This window comes from Neomonachus schauinslandi, chromosome 14 (assembly GCF_002201575.2).
Source record: "Neomonachus schauinslandi chromosome 14, ASM220157v2, whole genome shotgun sequence".
In the NCBI taxonomy this organism is placed as follows: Eukaryota; Metazoa; Chordata; class Mammalia; order Carnivora; family Phocidae; genus Neomonachus; species Neomonachus schauinslandi.
This window is the reverse complement of record NC_058416.1, coordinates 56178699-56195205: the sequence shown is the minus strand read 5'-3', so window position 1 is coordinate 56195205 and position 16507 is coordinate 56178699. Positions and strand designations below refer to the sequence as shown.

The following is a 16507-nucleotide window of genomic DNA, read 5'->3' as shown; positions in this document are numbered from 1 at the left end:
CAAATATATTATTGTTAGTTAATTGATGATGTCCTTAAGATTTGTATTCTTTAGTTTTTAGAGGTTCTTGAAGAGATGGTTTGGAAAGAGGACTGAAATAGGTTGGTAGCAATTAAGAACTATCCTGCTGAATCTCTTATACTCCCAGTTTTCTACACCACTGACTTAGTAATCCACTGAGTACAGAACTAAAATTTGCCTCATATTTTTACTTTCTTTACTGTGTTGTATCTCCAAATATACCTCAGTACAGAAACTTCATCTTCTACTTCTTAACATCTCAACATTACCTGGCCCACCACAAGATTCTTGGTAGACCTTCAATAAATACTGAGGTCAGCGTGAGTCATCAGGCTACAGATTGCTAATCCTCATGATAAATGCCCAAAGTTAAATGCATGAGCTTCTGGTGTTGCTCAACCATGATGGTTTTTTTCTAAGGAATAAAGATTATACTTCATAAAAGGAAAAAAAAAATGCTTTACAATTCCTTTTGTCACACTGTACAAAGCAAAATGCAAATTAGCATGAACCTATGGGCACACATATTAAAATTAAGATTTGAGCAATTAATTATTTTAATTGCAATGTTGATGAACACAGTTCATAACACGAAGGCCATATTTCTCCAGGTTATCTGCACTACTTGATACAAGTAAATATGCACAATGCTTATAAAAATGTTAACTAATATTTGACTGCAAATGAAAAAGGCTGTGAGTCTGGGCTCTAGTTGGATACCACCACACAATGCCTCCTTAGGAAAATATTCCTCTCTAATATTCTGTCTCCATAAATCTGTAAATGTTTCCTCTGATAGCCTTGTTTTGAGGATTCAAAAAATCATGTCCATAAATTATTCTGAGCTTCACCAACATAATTACTAGCAGTTACCATATACCAGGTACCATTCTAAGTACTTTACACATACTAACAAGTTCGATCTTCATAATAACCCTATAAGGTAGGCACTGCTACATCCATTTTACAGATGGGACAAAGTGAGATTTAAGAGAAAAATTCACTAGCCTATGATTATAGCATTACTAAGGAGTACAGCCCAGATTTGCACACAGCTTATCCATTCCCAGAGCCTCTGCTCTCAATCACCATACCATACTTCACTCATAAAGTAGAATTCAGCACATGCTTTGGGAACTGGAAAGAAGGAGAAATTACTCCCTATTAAAGTTCAAGAAAGACCTCAAGGAGAAGGATGTGCAAGATTCTGACTGGCAGAGATGGAACAGGAATGATGTGCATTCTAGTCCCTGGTGAACAAAGTCACACAGCCAGGCAGGTGCAGGGAACGGGGTAGGATAGACAAGGAGTCTAGTTTGGCTAGTGATGCAATAGAAAGCATAGCTATGACAACTCTTCAGATGCCACAGGAGGACACTATGGGGCTTTAACTGATAGGCTATGCAAAATTTTCTCAACAAGGTAACATGAGTTAAGACATATTTTGGGAAGATTAGATTTTTTTTTTTTTTTTTTAAAGCTTAGGAACATTTTTCTCAGAAGATCATTTTCCTTACTTAGTCTAACAGACTATTTTGGATAATAATCCAACTCAAGAAATTCTCCACTGGGAGGCCTAAGGGACTGAAACTAACAGGATGAAGCTTAATAGGAAAGGGGATGAAGTTCAGAAACCTCAGCTGTCCATGTTTAGGATGACTGCTTCCTGGCAAGAGTAAAGTTCATATGAAAAAGATTAAGAGATTCTGGCCAAATTCAAGGTCAGTACAAGCTAAAAGCACTACACGGATGCCAAGAAAACTAAGTGAAAGATTAAGCAGCATAGAAGTATATCACACAGAAAGAGGAGATGATTATCCTAAATACAGCAGAACTGGAATTCAGCTCTGGGCACCACTAAGGGTGGATGTTGACAGCCAGGACTGAATTCAGAGCAGGATGGATGAAGACAGATGGTCAAGAGGCTGCGCCACGTGTGAAAATATTGAAAGCACTGGAGAAGTTTAGAAGCCTCCAAGGAAGCATGATCGCTATCATCAAACATTTCAAGAACTGTCTTGGGAAGAACAATCTGTTTAGACTCACAGTACAAAAACAGAACCGAGAGGATAATATAACCAATGAATCAACTGATACTAAAGACCAGGTCTCCATGAGTTACATGGGCAGAAGGGTGTTACCAAAGTAAAGGAAGCAATCAGTGTCCAATGGGCGCCTACAAGCTAGCCAAAGACAAGATAATGTTTTTTTTTTTTTTAATTTTTTAAATTTTATTATGTTAGTCACCATACAATTCATCATTAGTTTTTGATGTAGTGATCTACAATTCATTGTTTTCATATAACACCCAAGTGCTCCAACCTGGTGATGGGTATTAAGGAGGGTAGGTACTGCATGGAAACAGTGTTTTTTGTTGGTTTTTTGGGTTTTTTTCTCTTTCTTTTGTTTTTGGTTTTTGTTTTAATGCCTGTAGTTTTTTTTTTTTAATTTTATTATGTTATGTTAATCACCATACATCATTAGTTTTTGATGTAGTGTTCCATGATTCATTGTTTGCATATAACACCCAGTGCTCTATTCAGTACGCGCCCTCTTTAATACCCATCACCAGGCTAACCCATCCCCCCACCTGCCTCCCCTCTAGAACCCTCAGTTTGTTTCTCAGAGTCCACAGTCTCTCATGATTTGTCTTCCCCTCCAATTTCTCCCCCTTCATTTTTCCCTTCCTGCTATCTTCTTCTTTTTTTTAAACATATAATGTATTATTTGTTTCAGAGGTACAGGTCTGTGATTCAACAGTCTTACACAATTCACAGCGCTCACCATAGCATATACCCTCCCCAATGTCTATCATCCAGCCACCCATCCCTCCCACCCCCACCACTCCAGCAACCCTCAGTTTGTTTCCTGAAATTATGAATTCCTCATATCAGTGAGATCATATGATACATGTCTTTCTCTGATTAACTTATTTCGCTCAGCATAATACCCTCCAGTTCCATACACGTTGATACAAATGGCAAGATTTCATTACTTTTGATGGCTGCATAATATTCCATGGTATGACAACACAATGCTTTTAAAAAGAAAACTCACCTTGCTGAGTATGGGAGTATATAAATACCAAAGGAAAGATATTGAGAACCTAGTCTTCAGAAATTTGGAAATGTCGGCGTGAGGGGAGTGTTGAGAGGGGGAGAAGAGAGAAGGAGGGTGTGGAATTTGAGCTGGACTTCGACAGATGAATCAGTTTACAACCTGAAGTGGTCAAGTAACTGCCAAAAAGCCAAATCTTCAGTAAACAGAATTGTAAACAGATTACTGAAAATGCTTATTGAGTCCACTTAAGGCTTAAGGACATACAATAATTCTCTGTAATACATTCCTTCTCAATTTTTTGCAGTTTATAGGGGGTAATGTGATCCTTTCCCTTCTTTTCTCTCAAAAGTATCCCCTACACACACATGCGCGCGTGCACACCAAGTTTTATATATTACCGTGGAAGAAGAATAGATACTACCTTCTCCTTCAAGAGAGTAGGTGATAAAAGGAAGTAAAAAGTCAGAGAATAGAGAATATGGGGGCCCTGTTAATAAGGAGAAACAGCCTTCCTTGACTGTTCAAGGTTCTACAGCAACTTCCACCAAAATCTCAGAGTTTTCCTATTACCTCCAGACTGAAAAACACAGATAACAAATTTTGTCATTCACTCAGCATTGTGTGGGAGAAAATGCCCAGGCCTCAGAGTCAAACAAATTTTGGTTCACACTCTTGCCCTGACACTCATCAGCTATATAAAATGTGGGCAAGACACTTGGCCTCCTAGTGCCTCAGTTCCCTTATCTGTAAACTGTGGATAACCACTCCTGCATGAAGTTTTTGTGAAGATAAAGGAAACAGTATTCATAAAATGCCTGCACCCATTCTATAGTTCTACTCATCATGACCACCAAAACCTAAAGATTGCTAGTGGCGATGTTCTGATAGCTCAGGCATTTCTGGGACTTTGGAAATTAGACTTCTTGAAAAAGCTCAAAATGAGCTTGTCCAATATTGGGGCTTCTGATTTCTTCTATTTCATAGATTAGAGAGCAGTTTTGAAGGAACTGCAACTTCTTAGTGGTAAGGGATATCCACAGACCTCCCTAATTCAAAAGGAAACTGCACTTTGGGGTGTTTTGTTTTGTTAGAAAATGGAGGGGAGGAGGAGAAGCTGCAGGGGCTGGGGATGGATCAAGTGATAAGTCCTGTCATACTTTAACTAAAACACACTAGAAGATTCGTACCTACTGAATAATTTGAGGTTGGCAAAGAATGAAAGACAATTACTATATGCTATTATTTAAAAAGAAATCTTTTCAAGTAGGTGAACTGTCTGTTAGCCTGCATTTTAACTATATTGCTTCAAAGCATCCTGTCTGGAATAGTCACATAGCTTTTTGGATGCCCTACACCAGCATGAAGGGTCTCCTATACTATACTCCTGCCATCACAGGCAGCACTGTGTCGGGTTATTGCCTCCACGTCTCCAGCATTCCTTTTGAAGTTTATGGAGACATTATTTGGAATGAGCTCTGTAAGTTATGGAACAGGAAGAAACATCTCCTTTAGCACCTACTTATTCCATACATTTCAGATAGTTATGTACCACTTTAGTAGACAAATAACTGAAATATTGTGCCTTTCTGTCTTTTTAAACAAAATAATGGACGCTTCACGTCCCAAATAGTGATTTCTGTGAAGTACCAGGTTGGATTCTGGGGAAGTCTCCTTTAAGGTGATGTGCAGCTGGGCAGGAAATATCCTTTCATTTCAGACCCCAATTTTACTACTATGTATATCCATATGAGAAATCTAGAAAGTTTAAATCTTCATGTTCATTTAATTGAGTACATCTAACATATGGAGTATTATGTAATCTTCATAGCTAACAGAGAGAAGACCTGTTCCCCTGCTCACTTACAAACAGTTCGCTTGGTACCTGAGCTTTGTAAACCTATCATTTATTCATCACTAAAGTGCCCTAGCAATGAATGCCCATCTCATCAGCACTGACATTGTCCAAACACTCCTCTCAATGGTTTTTGTCCCCTTAAATAATCCACAGGCTTCTATATCACTAAGAAACAATTCCCTTTTGCTCAATCCCCCCCTTCCTTCTGTTTAGATAAGCACTTGGGGGTGATTGTTCTCAGTGCAATCTTCTCTCAGGTCTTATCACCAGGTCACACTACACCTTCAGAGATAGCCGAAAGGCTGTTATACTCTGTCTCCTCTATATACTCTATACTCAAGATGGTGGTGAATTGCTTCCCTATGTCTTTACTATAATAATACTGTACATCTTCACTGAACTGCCTTCATGCTCTCCACTTCTGGAAAATTTCCAGGGAGGGTCTGTGTTTACATCAGCAAGACTGATTCAAAACACCACCTCTGGGGTTTTAACAGGCTTTGAAACACATTCCTGCACTCTGCTCAACTCAGGTCCGTAGGAGGCCTCCCAGTAAATCTGTTACTTTACTTTGTCATTTTACTTATTGCAGACGGGCACTGATTTCCTTGTAGCTCATTTCATAAGTAATTTTATTTTTCTAAAATTTCTGCTGGAACCTTGGATAATAGAACCTTGCATTATTATGCCCATTGTCTTCAGAACTCCTTCTCTGTAAAGATTCTGCTTGCTTAAGTAAGCTAAGCATTGTTCTGTTTTCCATCTGATTTTTTTTTCCTTCAGCTTTAGGATCATAAAAATTCAGTCCTTTTTTATATTTTCCAATCTAAACACAAGCCTTACCTTGTTAAATTTGCTTTTGGTTAGCACAGTTACTATTCAATTAATCCCTTAGTTTATAGTTTAACAAGTGCCTTACAAAATTCTTAAGAGATAGGATGTGTACAAAGGGGGTTGGGCAGGGAGCAGTTATTATATGCAGAACTATGGGGGCTATCAAAACAAAACTGTAGAATGTCAAATTTAAGAATGATTTCTAGGGGTGCCTGGATGGCTCAGTTGGTTAGGAGTCTGCCTTCAGCTCAGGTCATGATCCCAGAGGTCCTGGGATTGAGCCCCATGTTGGGCTCTTTTTTCAGTGGGGAGCCTCCTTCTCCCTCTCCCTGTTGCTCCCCCTGCTTGTACGCTCTGTCAAATAAACAAAATCTTAAAAAAAAAAAAAAGATTTCTAACAATAATGTAAATCCCTTTTACTTACAAGATTTAAAGTAAAATAAAGACTCCCTATTTAATCATCAAAGCACACCAGTATAAAATTATTTTCACAAACAAATAAGCACATCAAACATATCCTAGACATTATGCTGGAAATGTATCACCTATCATAGACCTTGGTTTTGCTTACCACACTCTGAAATCTAAAGCTAAAACTAAAAAGAAAAAAACAAAACAAAACAAAACAAAACCCTTACCCCTCCCAACTCATACCATACAAGAAAAGCAGTATTTCATCTAAATCGTCTTTCTTAACACACTCTAATCTAAAAAGAAGGCTCAAAAGGGCTAAAGTAGACTCTACCTTTGATTACAAAATATATCAGTAAAACAATCTAAAAATGCATTGGCAAAAATATAAAGATGATGCTACACAACCTTTAAAAAGAACCCAGAACACTCTGAAGCAAATGATTCTAATTTGAAGAAAACGAAATTCAAATAAACAACAAAAGCACCCGTCCTAATACTTCCCCTTCCTGTGAAAGACAACGCAAAGGACAAAAACAAGAAAAGAAAGAAAGAAAAAAGAAAAGAAAGAAGGAAAGGAAAAGGAAAAGGAAAAGAAAAGGAAAAGGAAAGGAAAGAAAGAAAGAAAGAAAGAAGCGCCTGGGTGGCTCAGTCGGTTAAGCGACTGCCTTCGGCTCAGGTCATGATCCTGGAGTCCCAGGATCGAGTCCCGCCATCGGGCTCCCTGCTCGGCAGGGAGTCTGCTTCTCCCTCTGACCCTCCCCCCTCTCATGCTCTCTCTATCTCATTCTCTCTCTCAAATAACTAAAATCTTAAAAAAAAAAAAAAAAAAGGAAGGAAGGAGAGAGAGGAGAGAGAAAGAAAGAAAGAAAGAAAGAAAGAGAAAGAAAGAAAGAAAAAAAGAAAAGACAAGACATATAAGGAGTCACTGACAAAAGGGCTGTATGGATAACAGTGCTCTAAAAATTAAATATGAAAGGAGGTTAACAGACACTGTGGAAACCTTTCTGGGAAGGGCTGCATTTGTGTTTCTTGAAATAGGACTTCTGCTTGCTATTTATCAGACTAAGGCTGGCTTTGAGAGTATGCCCTAACGAAGGTACTGATTTCTTGAAGAAGGATAAGGGAGGAGTAGGCGGAGGCCAAGAAAAGATGAGAAGAAATGGATGGACAAAGGCAGCACACAAAAATCCCAGGCACAGTACTTTCTGCAGGGCAGGTATGCAATGGGCATTCCCTCCCCACCCACCTGTCTTCTCTAGAACCAGGGCAAAAACACAGCTGCTTCTGCTTGGCGCCCTTTGTCCCAACATGGAAAACCAGAGGAAAGGCTTAGTAGCCTGACCAAAGAAATACATCAATTCCACTTAAGAGTGAAAGTGCTTGCTTGGGTAATGGAGTCTCCCTCAGTAGATGTTTCCAAAATTAATCTGGAAAGACTGGATTAGAGTTTTATTTTTTTAAAAGATTTATTTGCGAGAGAGAGCACAGGGGAGCAGGGGGGAGGGGCAGAGGGAGAGGGAGCGAGAATCCCGAGACTCTGCACTATGCATGGAGCTCCATGCGGGGCTCGATCTTAGGACCCTGAGATCCTGACCTGAGCTGAAACCAAGAGTGAGATGCTCCACTGACTGAGCCACCCAGGCGTCCCTGGATTAGAGTTTTAAAGGCTCCTGCCTTTAAAATTCCAGTTCCTCCAAAGCAGGAACTGGAATCAAAAGACCTTTAAAATTCCAGTTCCTCCAAAGCAGGAACTGGAATCAAAAGACCTCTAAGCCATTCATTTTTATGCATCTATTAATATTCCATCTTAACTAGTCTTCCCAAATTAGTAACAGGGCTTACCAACTCTTCTCCTATATCTGAGCTTTAGAAACGTACAGCTACCCTATAACAAAAACCTTCTTTCAAAGATTAAAAAAATCACAGTTTACTATCACTTAATATTATGTACCTATAACCTAATAATAAAACCATAAGCTCCACTTATGCATTCAATTAAAAACGGATTAAAAACAAGCTATAGCAACCATCTACTCTCTTCTTTCCCCTCTTAAATGAAAGAATCAGCTAAGGAAAGAAGCCTGTAGCCCAAGTGATTGATCAAAGAAGTGCTCTCAACCTTACCTTTTAGGAGGTTAAAAGTCTCACGGATGATATTCTTAAGGGAGAAGTACAAAACATCTGTGCGAGCATGTGTCCTCATGGCCCAGAGGTGGGGAGGCCATCCTCCCAAGCACATCCACCACCCCACGCCCTCTGAGCACTGCCTCCCTCTCTGAGACAGGACAGTGCTGGTTGCCTCCAGCCCAGCAGCAAAGAAACAAAGGGCACTGGAGTTTCTTGCAGGAGGAGAACGAATTCCCACTGCACGGTAGCTATTTAAAGAGGTAGTGTCTGTGGGACAGATCTGCCTCCCAGCCTTCCTGTTTGTGTCCCAGCTCCAATTTTCACCCACTTCCTAAGGAAGAATGCAAAGTGGAATCAGCCTCGAGAAGGCTGAGATTTATGAAAACCCGTGCAGTGTGAGAGGGCAAGTTTTAGAGAGTCTTCCCCTTTCCTTCTTTTCCTCACTAAACAGATATGAGGCTTTATTAAAAGTATTTTCAAAGTCAAAAGCAAACACTGTATCTATCATGATTTGATAAGTATTTCCACTCCAGAAAGAATTTTAACCTGAAATGCAGGAACAAAAGATTTTGTAGATAAATAATCCAACATGTCATAATGCATCCAAGTCATAGTGCAGAGCAAAAATGTGTACCTTATGGTCAGAAGGCAAGGGCTTGATTCAAAAAACCTTTGGGATTTGCTAGCTTTAAGTAAAGAAATTCACCCAATCTCTCTGGGCCTCACATAAGAAATTCACTCCATCTTTCTGAGCCTCATTTTCTTTGTCTGAATAAATGGGAATAATAACATGTACTTTACATGTCTATTGTGAGAACTGCAAAAGACAACTGTAAAAGACCCTGTATTTTGCTTTATATAAAAGTCAGATCATGCTGTCACTGCATCCTGGCATCCAATTTCCCAGCTGCTGTTACATAGTATCAGTCATTAGCAGCTGGATACAAAGAGCTAATACCTCCCCTCTCATCTCTCCAAAATTATACTCTGTATGCATTTGTTCACTTGCCTGTTATCTGACTTCCCCAATGGTAATAAATACTTAACAATATTCCCAGAACCAAGAATAGCACTTACCATTTATTAATATACAATAAATACTTGTTAAATAAATGAAGAGAGAAATACATAATTTCAGAAAAATCAAGCAAAATGCTCTACACACAGTAAACCTGTAACTTATGAATTAATGAATGAACCACAACTTTTTTCCTACAGAAAAACATCCCAGGAAAAAATGCAATATAATAGAATTTTAAGACAAGTTGGAGCTCTTAAAAACATTTGACATAAATATGACTATATGTTTTGTTAGATCACCCTGTTCAAATACATTATTAAGATGGTTAAGGTACAGGTTTCTTACAACATGGATATGAGTTACAATATTCAGTATAAATTAATTCAGTGAAAAAGAGTTTACCTTAGTTTAGAATCTACCTAAAATCCTTCCTCAGGCCTCTTTCTGTTAAAAAATGGAAACTCCTATCCTCTGGTGCCCTTCAAGTTCTAGTGTGTGGCAGTGGGATTTGATAAGGACTCATTGATTCTTTTTTAAGAGCATTACCCAGACAAGGAGGATACAAACCTGTGGTCCCTTGTGGTTCTTATGATCCAACTACTAATGTTTCATATGACATAACAACATGCCAGGAGACAGGATAGTCTCAGGGATCTGTAACAACAGATTTAGTTTCGAGCCTTCACATCACTGCCTCAATCCAGTTCAGGCCACGAGAGACTAAAAATCAATTCTTTGATGGCTGCTCATTAATTTATCACGTGTAAAGAAGAAAGCGACTTTAGTGGATACTTCTCCATTTTATTAAATTACCAAGAGAGGAAAGATCCTGCATCTTAAAAGATCATGTAAAACATAATTCCCTCTTACTTTAAGGATTTCTCTTGCTTTGCTTGAGAAATAGGACCTTCCATGTCTCTCTTCCTTTCCTCTCTGCCTTCTCTCTTGGCTCCCACTTTATAGACAGAGTAAGAGCTAACTACAGATCTTTTGGGAAGTGTTAAAAATGGAAAATAAAGATTTAAAGTTTCTCACTCTGAATGAAGTCATTTTGGTTCCGCAATATGAGGAAGCATTCCATAACCACTGAGCCTGAAAGCTGTATTGCTTTTGGCCAACAAGAAAGAATCTCTGAAGAACAGAGAGCAGTGGTCATATAAAAACAGAATTTCCTGCCTTTAACAAGTATCTATACTCTTTTTCTGAGCTCAAAGTTTCAGACATTGTGACATGTTGTTTGCCACAAACCCATTCCTTCTTTCTGATGCAGCTTCCCCAGTGCTAGAGGCATTTTTAATTGATTAATTACAGATTCTAAAGAACTTTTGAAATAGATTTTTTGACAGCTTCCAGCAGCAAGGCTTTCTCACCTTACATGTAGCCTCTGCCCTGACAAACACCAGTCTACAGGGAGCTTTTAAGTTGAACTACAAGGGTTATCAGATGTGGCTTAAATGCCTCCTGGAACATGTACATTTGACCCTGGGGGAGGGGAACGAATTGTCGAAACTGCCATCCAACAGTCATCTGATGTAAGAAGAACCCTTGGAAGTACCCACCTGGAAGATCTGCCATCCTCCCCTGGGGATGCTAATGGACCACTATTTCCTATAGAACAGCTTTATTGTCCCGGTGACTGACAGACTTAATCAAGATACCACTGTGTATTTGTTTAGCAAACAAAAAGAAGATAACTTCAAGATACTGATTAGAGGGTTCTGCTATGCTATTTCTATTATTATAGTCTCAAGCATGTATCTTTTTTAAAAAAAATTTTTTACTTATTTATTTGACAGAGAGAGAGAGTGGCAGACAGAGGGAGAGTGAGAAGCAGGCTCCCCACTGATCAGGAAGCCCAACGTGGGGCTCGATCCCAGGACCCTGGGATCATGACCCGAGCCGAAGGCAGACGCTTAACCGACTGAGCCACTCAGGCACCCCTATATATCTCATTTTTAATAAACATTTATCTAATGCTACAAAAAACATAAAAATCAATCTTTAAGGGAAGATAATTCATAGGCATGACTAAAAGGAACAAATATCATAGAACACATTATCTCAAAGTCTGCCATTCCTAGGTATGTACGCTGCACAACAGAATAATAATGAATGTTTCCTTTTTGCCATCTGCTATTTTATAAGACAGCTGATTTCCTGTGAGCTGACTCTAGCAATTATGATTAATGAGGAATAAAAGAAGTAAAACAAAGTTACATTCAAAGATCAATCTTATTGATAAGGATGTATTTTGATAGCAAGTTAATTCTGAGAGGTTAGGACTATTTCTTTTCCAAAATGAGAGAAAAAGAAGATGATTATTTGTCAATTCATGAATTGGTAAGACAGGTACAGAAGTAACTATAAGCACAAAGGTAGTGTGTACTAAAAGGGAAAGTATAGCTTAATATCAAGAGTGCAGGGCATGGGGCGCCTGGGTGGCTCAGTCATTAAGCGTCTGCCTTCAGCTCAGGTCATGGTCCCAGGGTCCTGGGATCGAGCCCCACATTGGGCTCCCTGCTCAGCAGGAAGCCTGCTTCTCCCTCTCCCACTCCCCCTGCTTGTGTTCCCTCTCTCGCTGTATCTCTGTCAAATAAATAAATAAAATCTTTAAAAAAAAAAAAAAAAGAGTGCAGGGCATGAAGTAAGAAAAGCATAGGTCTAACTGGCTTTGCCACTTGCACACTGTGTGAGTTTGGGCAAAGTTAATCCTTCTACACTTTGCTTTACTCATGGATAAAACAGAGATCACAATAGTGCCTGCCTCCTAGGACAGTGGTGAAAAATAAACAAATTTTGAGTACAAATCCTTAACAGAGCACCTGGCTTTTGAAGTTCTCAATAAATAACACTGATACAAAAGAAAAAGATTAAAAGAAATACTTAAATTGCCATGGACATCTAAAGGAGAAAGACAATTCCATCCATAAAAAAGAGATACAGAATTTTCTAGCCAGGAAACTCCTGTCTTGGGATAGTTTGAATATACACGTTGTCCTTGACTTATAATTGGGGAGAGAGTACCTGGAAAGAAGAGGGGCCACTGCCACCCCTTATCTCCCAGTTCCCATACCGCCTTCTTTCTGAAATGCCCAACCATGGTCCTACATCCAATCTCAGCCTGTGTCAATCCAGGGCATAGTAAATGACCTTGGAGTCTCTTCTCTCCCTCCCCAAAAATTGCTTCTTGTTCAACAACAGAGATGTTCTCAAAGGCTACCTTAATATGTAAAAGAAAACATCCAGAATATTCATAAAAACTAAAATTTCTGTTTCTGGTCATGACGGATTAACTGGGAATGGAGTAGCCTTCCTGCCATACAACTGGAAAACTGGATAAAATATGTGAAAAACTGCTTATAAATATTAGAAGAAAGTAAAGATGTGATCCCTGAGAGAAAGGGAACAACTGAGGTGAATCCTACAGTTATCCCAGCTTTCATCCTAGATGCACATTCCAGACTGGAAGTGCAGTGAGAGGAAACCCAAGAATACTGTGGTCTCACTGAGCTAAGGGGACACAGAACAGAGTTCACAGAGGCTAAGGGAGATGAAATTTTCTAGGACAATACCAGACAGGAAGAAGCTATGCAGGGCTCAAGAAATCCAAATAAAGGTCTCTTTGAGTTTGTTGCTAAATGGTAAGTCACACATAAACAGGGTTAACTTCATAATGCTAGACAAAAAACGAATGAGGATCTTTAAGTTAAATGATTCACAGATATCACAAAGAGCTAGGAGACACCTGGGTTTTTAATAGCTAGAACAGAAAGTCTGTGTTGAGCACCTGGGGTTCAGGTCCCAACCCCAGAAGAGTCTTCAGTAGTAAGATAACTTTAAAGTATCAGTTTAGTAATATGTCTAAAGGTTACTGTAGACCTGCCCAAACAAACCTTTTAAGAGAAAGACAACAAACTTTACACTGAATAAAAGCAAACAAATCAGGGAGACGCTGCAGACCCGGGACCCGGAGCAGCTCGGAGGCGGTGAATAATAGCTCTTCAAGTCTGCAATAAAAAATGGCCTCCAATAAAACTACATTGCAAAAAATGGGAAAGAAACAAAATGGAAAGAGTAAAAAAGTAGAAGAGGCAGAGCCTGAAGAATTTGTGGTGGAAGAAGTACTGGATCGACGTGTAGTGAATGGGAAGGTGGAGTATTTCCTGAAGTGGAAGGGATTTACAGATGCTGACAATACTTGGGAACCTGAAGAAAATTTAGATTGTCCAGAGTTAACTGAAGCATTTCTTAATTCTCAAAAAGCTGGTAAAGAAAAAGATGGTACAAAAAGAAAATCTTTATCTGACAGTGAATCTGATGATAGCAAATCAAAGAAGAAAAGAGATGCTGCTGATAAACCAAGAGGCTTTGCCAGAGGTCTTGATCCTGAACGAATAATTGGTGCCACAGACAGCAGTGGAGAATTAATGTTTCTCATGAAATGGAAAGATTCAGATGAGGCAGACTTGGTGCTGGCAAAAGAGGCAAATATGAAGTGTCCTCAGATTGTAATTGCTTTTTATGAAGAGAGACTAACTTGGCATTCTTGTCCAGAAGATGAAGCTCAATAATTGTTTGCGTTGCTTTTTATATATATTTATATATATATATAAAATCTGGGTCTTTGTTTTTTTGATTTATTGGTGTGAAGAAATAACATTCTAATGAAAATCACGTTTGATACGTTTGTTTTGAAGTAGTATTGGGGGAGTTGTTGGGTTTTTTTGCATCTATAGCACTGGTTACTTTGAACAAATAAAAGCTTTCTGTAGTTGCTTCCTTTATCAGAAAAAAATATTTGAGACCATGGTATATTATCCCCCTGCATTAGAGAACACCTTTTTAAATGTTGGGGGAAATTTCATAGTCGTTACTCAGTCAGAATTTGTGTTTAACTCCTATATGCCTGAGGACCATTCTGGGTCTTTTGTTTATTTAGGGGGTTTTTGTGTGTATACTTAAAATACATACATAAATGGTTTTTGTTTTTTTAACATTCACCAAAACAAAAACAGCATTTATAACCATGGATAAGCCCACGTTTCTGGGATGCTATCATTTTCAGCAACTTAAGAAATCACTTAAACAAGTTTTTCCTGAAGCCTTAACCTTTCAAATTTTTAAACTGGACAATTTAAAAGCAGCAATATCTGAATCCATATTCATATCTACAGTCATAAATGCAAGTTCATTTGCAAGTTCCCTAAAAGGAAAATTTTATCACCACCAACAACCTCCCCACCCAAATGACAAAACTAGGTAAGTCCTGGTGTGTTTTAATTAGGTAAGCAAAACTTAGTTAAATGGACATTTAAAGGTTCCTTCTAGTGAACCATTCCTTTTCAGGAAGTTGAAATCTCTGTGCTGTATTGACTAAAAGGTCATGATTCATGGAATGTCTAAGACTTTGTTCATGGAAACCTAATCATAATCAGATGGTTAGAGATGTTGGCAATTTAGCTCCTGCTGGAATAAATGGGTGGACAGACTTCTATAATCCAAATTCTTGACCTGCATGTATTTTCTTTATCCCAACTCGTTCCTGACATGTAGGCTCAGTCTTCTCAGTATTTGAGTTACTGGTTCAGCAGAAACCAGGAAAAACAATAACTTTGTAGTCAGAATGTTATCCAACTGTATATTGTTTACTTTATTGTAAATACTGGTAAACGTGGTCAATAAATAGTTTTATATTCAAAAAAAAAAGGAACAAATCACAAATCTAGCATTCAATTAAAAAAAAATACTACACATGCAAAGAAGCAGGAAAATGAAGATAGAGAAACAGATTCAAAATGACATAGTTGAGGAATCAGCACACAAGAACAATTATAAATATGCTCAACATACCTAAGGACTTAAAGGAAATATATGAGGAAACAAATAGAAAACTTAAAAATGAGACTTTATAGAAATGAAAAATTATGTGAAATGAAAATATACTAGATGGGATTATCAGGACATTAACTGCAGAAAGACCAGTATCTTTCAAGACAATATAGACAACAGCCAAACACAAAGAGCGGGGGGAAAGGCTGCAAAAAAACGAACAGCCTCAGTGACTTGTGGGATGACATCAAGTGATCTAACATACATGTTATTGGAGTCTTGGGATAGGGGTCAGAGGATAAAAATGATATAGAGAAATAATGGCTGAAATTTTTCCAAATTCAATGAAAACTACAAACTAGAAATCCAAAAAACTCAATGAGCCCCAACAAAGATAATACAAATAAAACCACAGCCAGGCAAATATCATGACACAATTGCTAAAATCCAGAGATAAAGGGAAACATCAAGAGCGGCAGAGTGGAAAAAACAGACATAATATACAGGAGAACAGTAAGAATGACTGCAAACTTCTCATTAAAACAACACAAGCAAAGAGTAGTTGAATGACATCTTTAAAGTACTTGAAAGAGGGGAGCCTGGGTGGCTCAGGCATTTAGGCGTCTGGGATTGAGCCCTGCATCAGGCTCCCTGCTCCTCAGAAAGCCTTCTTCTCCCTCCCACTCCCCCTCTGCTTAAGTTCCCTCTCTCGCTGTCTCTATCTCTCTGCCAAATAAATAAATCTTTAAAAAAATAAAGTACTGAAAGAAAAATGAAAGGTCATCCTAAAATCCTATATCCAGTGAAAACTCCTTCAAAACAAAGACTAAATAAATACTATCTTAGACAAACAAAAGTACAAAGAATTCATGGCCAGCAGATCTGCACCACAAGAAATGTTAGAGCAAGTTTTTCATGAAAGAAAATAATTCCAGATGGAAACTTGGATCTGCACAAAAGAATTAAAAGTGTGGACATTTGTAAATTTGTGAGCACATGTAAAATTAAAGTATGTCCTTGTTTTTTTATTTCTTTAAAATAAAATTGACTGTTTAAGGGGCGCCTGGGTGGCTCAGTTGTTAAGTGTCTGCCTTCGGCTCAGGTCATGATCCCAGGGTCCTGGGATCAAGTCCTGCATCGGGCTCCCTGCTCAGTGGGGAGCCTGCTTCTCCCTCTTCCACCCCCTCTGCTTGCGTTCCCTCTCTCGCTGTGTCTCTCTCTGTCAAATAAATAAATAAATAAATCTTTAAAAAAATAAAATAAAATAAAATTGTTTAAAAACAAAAATAATAAGTGTATTATTATAAGGTTTTTGATATATGTACTAACATTCATGACAACAATAA

At 38.4% G+C, this 16507-nt stretch overlaps 2 protein-coding genes across 2 annotated transcripts in view; one reads left to right on the top strand and one right to left on the bottom strand.

Moving 5' to 3' along the window:
• ARHGAP28 (Rho GTPase activating protein 28) overlaps positions 1-16507 on the bottom strand; it is a 215243-nt gene that overhangs the window by 149288 nt on the left and 49448 nt on the right. The gene's annotated exons all lie outside the window — the stretch shown is intronic.
• Positions 13293-14375, top strand: LOC110576958 (chromobox protein homolog 3-like). Its single transcript, XM_044921022.1, has one exon. It carries the CDS (start codon positions 13352-13354, stop codon positions 13901-13903), a length of 552 nt encoding a protein of 183 aa, XP_044776957.1. The 5' UTR covers positions 13293-13351; the 3' UTR covers positions 13904-14375.